The sequence below is a fragment of the Mus pahari genome, chromosome 22 (genome assembly GCF_900095145.1).
Source record: "Mus pahari chromosome 22, PAHARI_EIJ_v1.1, whole genome shotgun sequence".
NCBI lineage: Eukaryota > Metazoa > Chordata > Mammalia > Rodentia > Muridae > Mus > Mus pahari.
In genome coordinates, this window is record NC_034611.1 from 4,461,607 (window position 1) to 4,473,886 (window position 12,280).

General features: G+C 44.4%; 1 protein-coding gene across 2 annotated transcripts in view; it reads left to right on the top strand.

The window, feature by feature from the left end:
• Positions 1-12,280, top strand: part of Ncoa2 (nuclear receptor coactivator 2) — a 240,816-nt gene that overhangs the window by 150,188 nt on the left and 78,348 nt on the right. For both annotated transcript variants that reach the window (XM_021222395.1, XM_021222396.2), the window contains exons 3-4: positions 4,576-4,680; positions 8,247-8,419. In XM_021222395.1, coding sequence (XP_021078054.1) covers positions 4,595-4,680; positions 8,247-8,419 — 259 coding nt within the window. In that variant the 5' untranslated portion in view covers positions 4,576-4,594. The remainder of the gene's footprint in view (positions 1-4,575; positions 4,681-8,246; positions 8,420-12,280) is intronic.

Here is a 12,280-nt window from a genome sequence, read left to right on the forward strand (position 1 = left end):
GACTCACTAGGCCCAGCTCTCAGACTGTGTCTTTTGGGAGCTGGGAAGAGCCTGGTGCTTGGTGGACTTGTTACTTATGGAGTTAAGCAAGGGGGTTACCCTTTAACTGAATTTGCTCAGCATATAGTAAATCTGACAGGTTTACAGGCCTTGTTTGGAAGATGGCCTGTGCTGATGAGAGATAAAGTGCACATTTATCACTTGCAGGAATTCTGGATGCTTAACTAGCTCTAATGCCATGAGGCTGCAAACAACAGCTTTGCCGCCTCCTAAGTTAGATGGATGCGCTCTGCGAACAAAGACTGCGTTCTTTAATTGAATTGAAATTTGACATTTTATATTGCTTTTTGTCACTTGCCGAGAACTTGACTGTGGGTATTGTTCATCCCTCCCAGATGTTGCTACTTTTAAAAGCTGAAGCTTGCTGAATTTTGTGGCTATATCTCTTCCTTCTACCAAGTACATTCAAGCTGATACGGAGGGATGGGAGGACAGCCTCCTGTCCCTGGGAAAGCACTGCCGTTGTGTGACTATTGATAACAAGAGTGGCAAAAAGAAACATCTTCAGGCTTGTCCTTCACAGCTCCCATCAACTGGTAAAAACTGGTTTGCCCCCAGTCACTCTAATTATGTCAGCCACCTCAAGTTTTATTTGTGTCCCAGTCAATTTCTGTGATTTACATTAAAGTCTTAAATCTGATGGTGACATTTTTGAGAGCTTTAATTTCCTGAAGTGTTGAAAACATGCAGAGATGTAGAATGCGCCTTTACTCTTTCCCGTTTCATACTTTTACATTGGAAATTAATTTACAAAAATACATTAAAACTCATCTCCATGTAGTTTTATTTTGCTGTTAGGTATTCTTCTGTAAGTCTGAAGTCGATCTTATCCATCTCACCCACCTATGTCACCTCGGCCTTGCCTCATGCTACAGGGGAAATGCTTGCATGTGCCAGACGCGCCTCACATGGGGTGGAAATGGCAGAGCAGCTCCTGTCTGAGAGATCCACGGAGTGTTTTTGGATCCTGACTAGTAAGGCTTACTCAGTTCTGTAACTCACGCATGTGCTTCCTGACAGCAGCCTGCGGTTTTTGCCCTCCCACTTCCTGCTCCACTTGCCCTCTGAGGGGTAGGGGTCCTTAGCCCCGCCTTCTCTATGTTACCTGGACGATTGGAAGTGATGTGGGTGGGCCATTGTGGCTTATTCCCAGGTAGCTGGAGTGTGGTCAGGTGGCCCTCCTTGGATTGCTGCCCTTTGTGATGGAGGTGTGGAATTGTCTGCGTAAGAGTTGTAACTCAGGAAAGTTACCTGGGGAAAAAAAATGATGTACGGGCCAGACTCAGACAGGGAAGCCATTGTGTTCAGTAAGTAGAAACTTATATATTGTGAAAACACAATAAGTAAATTCAGGAGGAAACAAATGATGTTTTAATGGTACAGTGGAGTGTTTTCTAAGTGAATCTGGAGAAGGTACAACAGTGTATTCTGGGTTTTAAACTGTCCTTGGGCTACAATGCACACAATCTTTTTTTTTTTAAGATTTATTTATTTATTTTATATAAATAAAATAAATAAATGCTACAGGGGAAATGCTTGCATGTGCCAGACGCACCTCACATGGGGTGGAAATGGCAGAGCAGCTCCTGTCTGTGAGTATACTATAGCTCTACAGATGATTGTGAGCCGTCATGTGGTTTGTTGGGAATTGAATTTTTAGGACCTCTGCTCGCCCTGGTCAACCCCACTTGCTCCTGTCAGCCCTTCCCCAGTCAACCCCACTTGCTCAGTCCCTGCTGCTCAGACTCAAAGATTTATTTATTATTATACATAAGTACACTGTAGCTGTCTTCAGACACACCGGAAGAGGGCGCCAGATCTCATTACGACTGGTTGTGAGCCACCATGCGGTTGCTGGGATTTGAACTCAGGACCTTCAGAAGAGCAGTCAGTGTTCTTACCTGCTGAGCCATCTCTCCAGCCCCAGTGCACACATTCTTTATTGACTCAGTCCCTCAAATCCAGTTATTGCAATGTGCTTGTTGGCTGCTTGTGTGCATTCAGTTGTTATTGTGTGAATTTAAAGGAGAATTTAAAGCCAGTGTTCAATCCCAAATTAACTTTCTGTGACTAGCAAGCACTTATTTTAATTGTTGAGAGGTTTCTGACCTTTCTGGTAGTATGATTTTAATATACATGGTAATAGTTATAAAACTCTTATCGTCAATAAAGTATCATCCACACCTACTGCTTTTGAGTTTTGGTTTTGTTTGCTTTTGTTTGTGCTGTCCTCGTGAAGGCTGTACTTTGTCATTTTATATTTTTACAACTTGTTGACAGCTGATTCAGGGGAAAACTTACCTGGACCCACTTCCCGGAGGGTTACTAGGTATGAAGCTTTCTCTTTCACAGTCATGAATGAAATCTTGGGAATTATGGCTCAGAAAGAATTAGGAAGAATGAGTGTTTGTGGCATGCTGTCACTGGCTCCCCACCCCTCTGTAACTCACCCAGCCCACTTCATCCCAGCCTGCATGGCCCTCTTGGATCTCAATGTGGGAATGGATCGCAGCACTGTCCCTGAATTCATCTCCATTTGCCTTGTTTCTATTCTATTCAGCAGTATCGCTCTCTGTCCCCCCACCATGTCCATCTACAGTGACAGGAAGGCAGGCGTTCTATACTAAAGTCACAATCATCTTGTGCAGAAAAGCCCTTGTTTAGATCTTGTGACTTCTTCCGTGGGCCTCTGCCTGTAGTGGCTGAAGAACAACTCTCCCATGACAGACAAGGCAGGAAGAAGTTTAGGAATGACTACCTCATCAGTGACTTGCCAGTGAAGAAGGAGAGTCCTCTCCATCGAGGTCCCACACCTTGCCCCTTCCTCCTCCTCTAGGCAGTCTGTGCTATGGATGCCAGAGGTGTGACTCCAGCTTATAGAAACTCAGTGGTGTACAATAGCAAGTTTTAAGGTCACATGGCTAGCCATGCAGTGAAGCTTGGGCCTGACTGTTAGCCCTTGGCTACTTAGCAATACAGATTTCATAGTCAGGTGTGAATCTGTAAATTGGCTTTAGTACATAGCATAAACTAAGTGAATTCAGCACTTATTATCAGGCAGAAAGTAGAGCAGGACCTTGGGACTTGGTTACATTGCTTCCACCCACAGGAAGCACAGGCATCAGTTCTCAGATTATACTTTCCATGTGACCTCCTAAGCTGAATGTGCCATTGGTGCCACCTCCCTCTTGCTGATGCTCCCTAAAAACAATTGGTTCTGTAAAACTCATGACTCGCAAAAAAAAAAAAAAAAGAGAGAGAGAGAGACAGACAGACAGACAGACAGACAGACAGACAGAGAGAACAATTGACCCTACTGCTCACTTGGATCAGAACATTGGCCAGAGGAGTGTGTGGAGCGCTGAGACTGAGGGCTGGGCTCACACCCAAGGCGACCGCAGCCAGTTGGACGGGTAGGTGGCCGTGAGGCCCAGGCGTCCCCGCCACTTTCCTTAGCCGGTCTTACTCTTGCTGCCCCTCCGATCTGGGCTGCGTTTCTGGGGCCTGGACTGCTACTGACCTCACCTTCTCGCTGCCTTCTAGTCTATCCAGAGTAAAGGAGGGTAGCAGTCTTTGAGGATGAAGAGCGAGCATAGGATGGGTTTCTAGGAATGAAGTGCCACTGGCTTTGGAGCTTGGGGCTGAGCTGCTTTCCTTTGCTGAGCATACCCTAAGCCCTTTAAATAACTCATAAGTGAATTTTTCTCACAACCTGTGATAGGGCTTTTGACTCTTCTAGAACTGTCACTTTGTCCTTGCAAGTCACATGATGGCCCCAGTGGTGTCCAGTGTGAGGACACTGGGTCTCTTTCTCTGTGCCCTTTTCAGTTTCTCCTGGAAAGCAGTTGAGCAAGCAGAAGCTTTATCATGACCTTCCTCTCACAGCCATTCTTAAAGACCCTTGGTGATTAGACCTGGACTGCCAGAAAAGGGAACCCCAGCATTGCTAGCTTAAGAGCGAGGTGAATTGCCCTGAGAGGAAGAGGGGGAGGGGTTGTGAGGTTGAAGGAGGAGTCTTGAGGCTTGAGGGAGGCAGGAAGGACCTCCATTTTGACAAGGGAGTCAGATCTACCAGGCCAAATTTGGAACCCTTTATAGAGGTGTTCCTGCCCACTTCCCCAGACTGTCTGTCACTGAGCCGTTGCAGCACACACAACACGTTGGCAAACCCATCACAGAGACTGGGAAGAGCCCCTTGCAACACCTGTCATTTCCCTGGTGCAGGAGCACCCTCAGAACCAGAGACTGTAGCCAGGCCCGGGCTGACAGACAGTAGTTCATGGTATTGTTGAGTCTCTGCCTAAAGAGCCTGGGCTCAGTGAGGTGGGAGGGGTTGTTCTTAATATTAACCTTTGCTCTTGCTTAGCCTTTAAGTGTACATTTATCCAAACCCTGTGTTCAGAACTGCGTGGTCAGGTGTTGGATTGAAGTGGACACTCCTTACACCTTGGCAGAATGGTGTGAGAGTTTACTAAGACTCTTTCTTCACGCCTTTTCCCATGTGTTCTGTTTCAGTTGCTGATATGTGTTCAAGATGAGTGGGATGGGAGAAAACACCTCTGACCCGTCCAGGGCAGAGACCAGAAAACGCAAGGAGTGTCCCGACCAGCTCGGACCCAGGTGAGCCTATCGTCAACCAAAGGAGCCACCTCGTCTGTTAGTTTTCGCTGCGCTTCTTGCTTGCCTTTGCATCAATTTTACTCTCAGTATAAATGTTGTGTTCAGCTTTTCTCTTTAATGATGAATTTTAATGTATGTAATAGCTTAAATTTTGAATATGTGGATTATTTGCCGAATCTATTTTTTTTTAAAAACATTTTTTACTGCCCTTGTGTATTTTACTTTTATAATCAGTTCATTGCCATGATCTTTGAGCTTTCCACATTTTTTATTAGGAACAGAACACTGTAACAAGTAAATGTTGTAGTGAAAGATTTCTTATCTGTATGATACTGAGTTCTTATTTGTCTTTTTGTGTGTGTGTGTGTGAGACATAAAGTGTTCAAACCAGTTTTTGGTTTTTTGGGGGGGGTTGTTTTATTTTGGGTTTTTTTGTTTTGTTTTGTTTTAGTTAAAAAATAAATTGTGGTTCTTCAGTGACTAAAACAAACACTTTTAAAACAAGTTGACAGCCGGGCAGTGGTGGCGCACACCTTTAATCCCAACACTTGGGAGGCAGAGGCAGGTGGATTTCTGAGTTCGAGGCCAGCCTGGTCTGCAGAGTGAGTTCCAGGACAGCCAGAGCTATACAGAGAAACCCTGTCTCGGAAAGAAAAACAAAGTTGGCAATATCATCACGGCACTTCTGATTTGAGGAATTTCCCCATGGCAGTGTCTGTATGTGCAGGACACTCGAAGTGTGAGGTCGCTTATTTGCACCCTTGCTTAGATTCATAAAAGAGCAGGAAACAATTTTTGCAGACAACATTTTAAGATGGTGTGTGGCCTGGAACACAGTGCAGATATGATAAACAATAAGGTTAGTATTTTTAAAGGCCTTCTAAAATACTGAGGCACAGAGCCTGTTGTGGTAGTGTACCCTAAAGTCTGAGGCACGAGGAATTTAAGACCAAGCTGGGCTACAAAGGAGTTGGAGGCCAGCCTAGGCTACCTACATCGTTAGATACTATCCCAAAAGATGCTGTGAGAGAGAAAGAGCAAAGTTCAAAAGATGTTTATGGAGTATACTGCCCGTTATATTGAAAAAACCATTTGGAGAGGAGGAGGCATGGCATTTGTGTTGTAGAGTAACCAGGCAACACAGTGGTGGCTGCTCCCTGCTGTGGTAGCTTAGAACCGGTGCATGAGGGGGACAGAGGTCAGTGGTGGCCGTTCCCTGCTGTGGTAGCTTAGAACCGGTGCATGAGGGGGACAGAGGTAAGTGGTGGCTGCTCCCTGCTGTGGTAGCTTAGAACCGGTGCATGAGGGGACAGAGGTCAGTGGTGGCTGCTCCCTGCTGTGGTAGCTTAGAACCGGTGCATGAGGGGGACAGGGGTAAGTGGTGGCCGCTCCCTGCTGTGGTAGCTTAGAACCGGTGCATGAGGGGACAGGGGTGGAAAGGTTTGCTTTCCTGTCGCTATGACGAAACAGCACAAGCAAAGCTCTTTCGGAAAGTCAGGGTTCATTCCTGACAGCAGGCAGGGAGGTAGAGCAGCCCCCCCCCCCCCCGCAGCCGGCTGAAGGGGAGGGAAGCAGGGCACGGACTAGATGTAGCACAGCTCTCAAAGCCCGCCCCAATCACCTGCTTCTAAGCCACCAACTGGGGATCAGGCATTCAAGCGACTGAACCTGTGGGGGACATTTCTCACTTAAATCACCACAAAGAGAGATTTTTTTTCCAGACTTTTAATATTTTCAATCCTGTAAATGTTTTTTGTTGTTGGTGGTTTTGTATTTTGTTTTTATCTTCCCAGATAGGGTTTCTCTGTGTATCCCTGGCTGTCCTGGAACTCTTTTTAGACTAGGCTGGTCTCAAACTCAAATAGATCCACCTGCCTCTGCATCCTGATTGCTGAGATTAAAGGGGTGTGGCCACCATACCCAGCACCTAGAAATGAGTTTTAAAGTGAAATAAAAACAGTGCTCTAGATTGTGTGATTAAAAACAGCCGGAATGTGGGTTAGAAAAAGTTACCTAGCCGGGCATGGTGGCACATGCCTTTAATCCCAGCTCTTGGGAGGCAGAGGCAGGCGATTGCTGAGCCTGGTCTACAGAGTGAGTTCCAGGACAGCCAGGGCAAAAAAAAAAAAAAAAAAAAAGGTTAGGTAGAGAAGTGGAGAGAGGTTGGGAAAGCCATGGCTGGGCTATTCCTGCAGCGCTGACCACAGGTCTAACTCCCTCCACACCCGGCCCTGCTACCTTTTACCCTCAGGTTCCCAACGACTTCTGGGTCCACTCCACCTGCTGCTGGCTCCCAGATTTCCCTTCCTGCTTTAGTATCCCTCTGGGGGGAGAGGTTCCAGAGGCCACGCAGTCTCTTAGCTGGGCTCAGTGTGGTGGCAAGGAGGGAAGGCCTTCCTTGTGGTCTCTCCAGGGTCTTGTGCCCCCTTTCTCACTGACTTGCCGTTTATCCTGTCTTTCTCAGTCTCAGAGAAAGGGGATGTGAGGAGCCAGGTGAACTGGCTCCTCTAAGGCCTTCTCTCAGCCACCTCCTTCCTGTGACTTTGGTAAAGTAGAACACCCCAGATAGGAGGCCTGGGAGACACAGACCCTCTTCCCAGCACTGCTGTACTTCACTGCATGATCTTGGGCAAATTGTGGAGCCACTAAAGAGGGAGAATCATGTTTATTAATTTATGAAAATAAAACTAATAAATTCCAACGTGAGAATCCTGAACTTGCAATTAATATTTTGTGTTAATTTTAAATTGATATTATATATAAATACCTATAAACGTACAGAAAATTACATACAGAAAACTAAACAAACTCAGCTTCGTCCCTTGTTTGGGGGTCGTTTAATGGACTTCTGCATGTACGCAGGTAACTATTATTTTCAAGAGGAAATTTGGAGTTTTGTTATTTTGTCAATTCATATGAAAAGATTTTTCCAGTTATGATATTTTTCTCCACTCATTGAAGTTCAGTTGAACTCTGAGCCCTTGGCTTGCCTGTCATTGGCACAGACAGCTAACTAACATGGGTCGCTTGGGCTTTGCTCTTAGTTGCTTTAGGAATTTTTACCTTACCTGATTGATAGATATTCTAAGATATACTTAGATATTCTAAGGAAATCTTTAGAAATTACAGATCTAAAATAAAAATTCAAAGGTGTTATAAAGATTTGGTTTTTATTACCCTTTATGATTACCAAAATAAAACAAAAAACATGATTGAAACTTCTGTTTCCAATTATAATTACATTAACTATAACTTGTTCCTTCTAAACTTACCTTAAGTAGAAGTTACTCCTTACTAACTCTCAAAACCCCCTTCTGGGTCCAGCAGTAATGTCAGTGCTCACCCTGTCGAGCTCTGTTGTAGGCCCAGGGCACCCTCGCTGTGGTGAGACTGGAAATGAACACACTCATGAAGCAGTCCACAGAGAACAAGAGAGTCAGACAACAAAGTAACAAAGTACTCCCTCGCTCTTGACTGCTTAACTGAGCAAGCAGTTGTCTGTGTTCACAGTTAAAAGAGTTTAGCAGTTTCTTTCAAATAAATAATAATGCCACATTCCTTCTTAGCCCCAAAAGGAGCACTGAGAAACGGAACCGCGAACAGGAGAATAAGTACATAGAGGAACTGGCAGAGCTGATCTTTGCAAATTTTAATGATATTGACAACTTCAACTTCAAACCTGACAAATGTGCCATCTTAAAAGAAACTGTGAAGCAGATCCGGCAGATCAAAGAGCAAGGTAAGGGCTGGAGTGGCTCTGTGCTTCCGCACTTGTGAAGTCCCCTGAATCTTATTTCTTACACTTAAATTATTGATGAAATGATGTCACATTACCAGATGAATGCAAGTATCACTTGCAGGGTTTATAAACAGGCTTTACATAAAATCCAGCCGTTCCCTCAAGACAGAGGAGCTGGAGGTGAACCAATGATAGGACTTTCCGTCTGATGAACTCCCCCGTATCCCCAGACTTTGGGCTGGTGTCATTACAAGCGAGGGACGACTCTTCCATGTAATCCCTGAAGAAGGAAGCAGGGCGGACCTCCTGGTCCATCCAGTTAGCCAACTGATCTGGATTAGAATTTCACACCCTGAATGATGGAGGCTTCAAAGGCTGTAATCGCCAGTAAAAACCCCTTTATGAAGTTACAGACATCCTTTAACAGCTTTCTTTCTGTGGTTTTCTCCCCCCTACCTCCCACCCAATCCCCCCAAAAATTGTTTTATACTTCCCTCTTGAAATTTTTGCCTACCTAAAAAAAATTATGATATAATAGTTTTAAAACATATTTGACTTTGTAGTGCCAAAAATAAATCTAAGGCATGATTGAGCAAGGCTCTGTTGCTCGAGGCTGGTGCACGCTCTGAAGAGTCCGCACACTGACGTCCTTCGGGACGTGAAGATGATTATCTCTCAAAATGCTTTTGATGAATTCTGTAATTTATATTTTTTTAAACTGCCTTTTATATAATAGTTAAAAAAAACAATTTCAGGAAAATTATATCTTTGTCTTTTTAGATCTTGGAGCCTCAAACTCTTTTTCTTCCAATGAATCATAAAACGTTACCTCTTAGCATCTGAGAACTTAAAAAATATACACTGAACATACACATTCCTAATATCAACCCACTCTCAAGAATGTCTGTAGTTTCTCCATCACAATTGTCCTGCTGTAGATTTCAACAGTCAAGGAGTTTCTTATCCCAATGCGGGTCAACACCCCCACCCCCACACTTTGGGGTTTAGCAGGTACCATTAATCTCATCTTGTTGGGTTCTTTCTTTGTGACAGTAGCGAATGGATCAAATACTATCCCTCGAACTTGGGGGGGAATGGCTGCCTGGAGTGTGCGCAGTACGGTGAAGTCCGTGCTTTGGTAACAGTAGAAAACACTAGCCTTCTGTTTCAGGGCTCTAAAAATCTTGAATGGTTCCATTTTGTGAGCATTTCATGTTACAAGTTTGATGTTTTAGACAGTCAAACACATATTTTCAACTACAATGAAGGTCTTGCACAACCTTGGTAAATCCCCCTTCCAACCAGAAACCATGTTAAGATGTGACACACTGGGCCTGTGCCGTGGCTTCTCTGCAGGGTTCTCTCATCAAGCACACACCACAACCACCCAGAAGCAGCCATGTAGGCACACTGATGGGTCGTATTCTCAAAGCAGGACTGGACAATTTGAAAGGCAATGGGTTTTGAAACAAGAAGAAAACGTTAAATGTCAAATACACAAAACTTAAATACCAAGAACCGAAATATACTTTTAATTTCCCAGGTAATCTAATACTTTAAGGATATTCCTGTTTTAATAATTTTTAGTAATCACATCAGACAGAAGCTAGGTAAACACCAGTGCCAAGGAAGAGCCCTTGTAACCCGTGCAGTAGGTTTCTCCCTCTCTCTGCAAGTCTTCTCAGATAAAATTGAGCAGTGACCACAGCTGGCACACAGAGCTCCAGAAGAGTGATCGGTACCAGCCAGGCAGCCCACTCCTGCCATGGGAAATGTGGTAGGTGTGGCTTTCTTTTCCACATTAAGCAGACACTTCCTCCTTCAGGTGGAAAACAAAGCAAAGGTGGCTGCCAGGGGATAGTGTCCTGCTTCCAGAGAGTTCTCGAGAATTAAAAACTGAAGAATGTTTTCCTAGGGTCAGAGAACTCTCTGGGATGGAGCTGTTGGACCCACTTTGATTTCTGTCTGCAGCTGACAACCAGCCAAGGTTGAAAGTACCACATAAGTTAGGGTTGAGCTCTTTCCTCTCCCGGCGTCCTCTCTGTCCTGAACTGGCCACCCCAGCAGCAGCATAAATAAAACCCAGCACTGCCTCTGCACCCGTCCGAAGCTTACCCCGCATCTCTGCCGGTCATACTGTCAGCCTAAAGAAAATTACTTGAGTTGTTGAGGAGAAAATGTCCATGATAATCACTAAGCCTGTGTGTTTGGCTCAGAGAAGGTAGGCTGTGTCTAGGGTACGGCCCTAAAGACCACTGAAGACCAGGATAGCAGGGCTCACCGTGAAGGAAGGCTCCAGGTATGTGCGGGCATCAGCTGTGAGTGTGCATCATGGGCCTTGTCCCTCAGCTCTCCAAGCACCTTGTAAATTGAGGAAAATGGAAAGAAATGTTAAAAATGGCATGTACTTCAGGAATTTGGAGGGGGGTTACCAGGTGTTTAAATTAACCATCGTTTCAGACACAAAACTTTATGAGATGCTTTACTCTGGCCAAATATGGTAATACTTGGGAGGCAGAGGCAGGAGGATTGCCACGAGTTCAAGGTCAAACCTGGTTTACATGTATCCTAGGCTGGCCAGAGCTACATAATAAAGCCCTGTCTGGAAGAAACCAGCATCTAGCAGACCCTGGAGGCAGCAGGCATCCTGAGGGACAGAGCGAGGCTCTGAGAGCAAGGGCTCACGGCTAGTAATGCCATCACTGTTCCATTTGGAACTCCATTCGCCTTGATGACTTCTGTGGCCCGCATTCATAGAACCTTAGCTGGGTTTTTTTGTTTTTGGTTTTGTTTTGTTTTTTTAACAAAGGTAGTAACTGATTGATTAAGCCCTCATGTTATGACTAAATTCTCTTTGACAGTTTTCAGTAGCAGCCAATTTTTTCTGTGTGCTGGATGCCTTGTTATATACCTAGGTTTGCTTGTCTCCTTAGCCCTCCAAACATGAAAACCAGCAGTTTTACTGTTTTCCCCTCTTCCGAATGGAAAGTCTGAGATATGGGACAGTTAAGTAGCAAAATGGCATGCTCTAGAGGGAATATGGGGTGGAATCCTGGTAGCCTGGCCTCACAGCTAGCCTCAGACCCACACAATTTGTTATACTAAATATGACGTTTCTTTGTATTCTAGTGTGGTGATGTTTAAAGTCCCTGCCTTCCTCTATAACTCAGAGTTGTCTTATGTAGCAAATACCAACTTGTCTTAACTGGGGAACTGCTGTTGATAGAGTCCACAGAATGCGAACTAAAGGAGAAATACAGATCTTAGAGTTTGGATTACTATGTCCAATTTCATTCCATTTAGCAGAAAACAAATATTCTGTACAAAATATTTGATGTACTAATATTTTGGAGTGTAAAAAGGATGGCAAGTAGAGGGGATTTTAAAATTAAGAACATTTCTGCTGTCCTGTTTATGTTTCCTGTTACTCCAAAGTAGCCAAAATAATTATTTTCAAAAATAATTAAAGTGAGTTTATCAATTTAAAGTGAGTTTGAAAATTATATTAGTCTGTGGGCATTGTAGTATATGTGGGAAATCCCAGCACGTGGCAGAAGGGCCAGGTGTTCAGACACTGTCTTTAAAAAAAAAAAAAATCATTAAAACACATTTTATTTCATTGCATTTGGATTTATCAGCTAGTAGAGCATGCGTTTCAAACTTTTGTCTCACAAAGTTGAACAAAGAAGAAGAGGCATGTATCAAGTGTTCAAGAATGTATTTCAAAAGAATATGTGGGGCTGGTGAGATGGCTCAGCGGGTAAGAGCACCCGATTGCTCTTCCGAAGGTCCTGAGTTCAAATCCCAGCAACCACATGGTGGCTCACAACCATCTGTAACAAGAGATCTGACTCCCTCTTC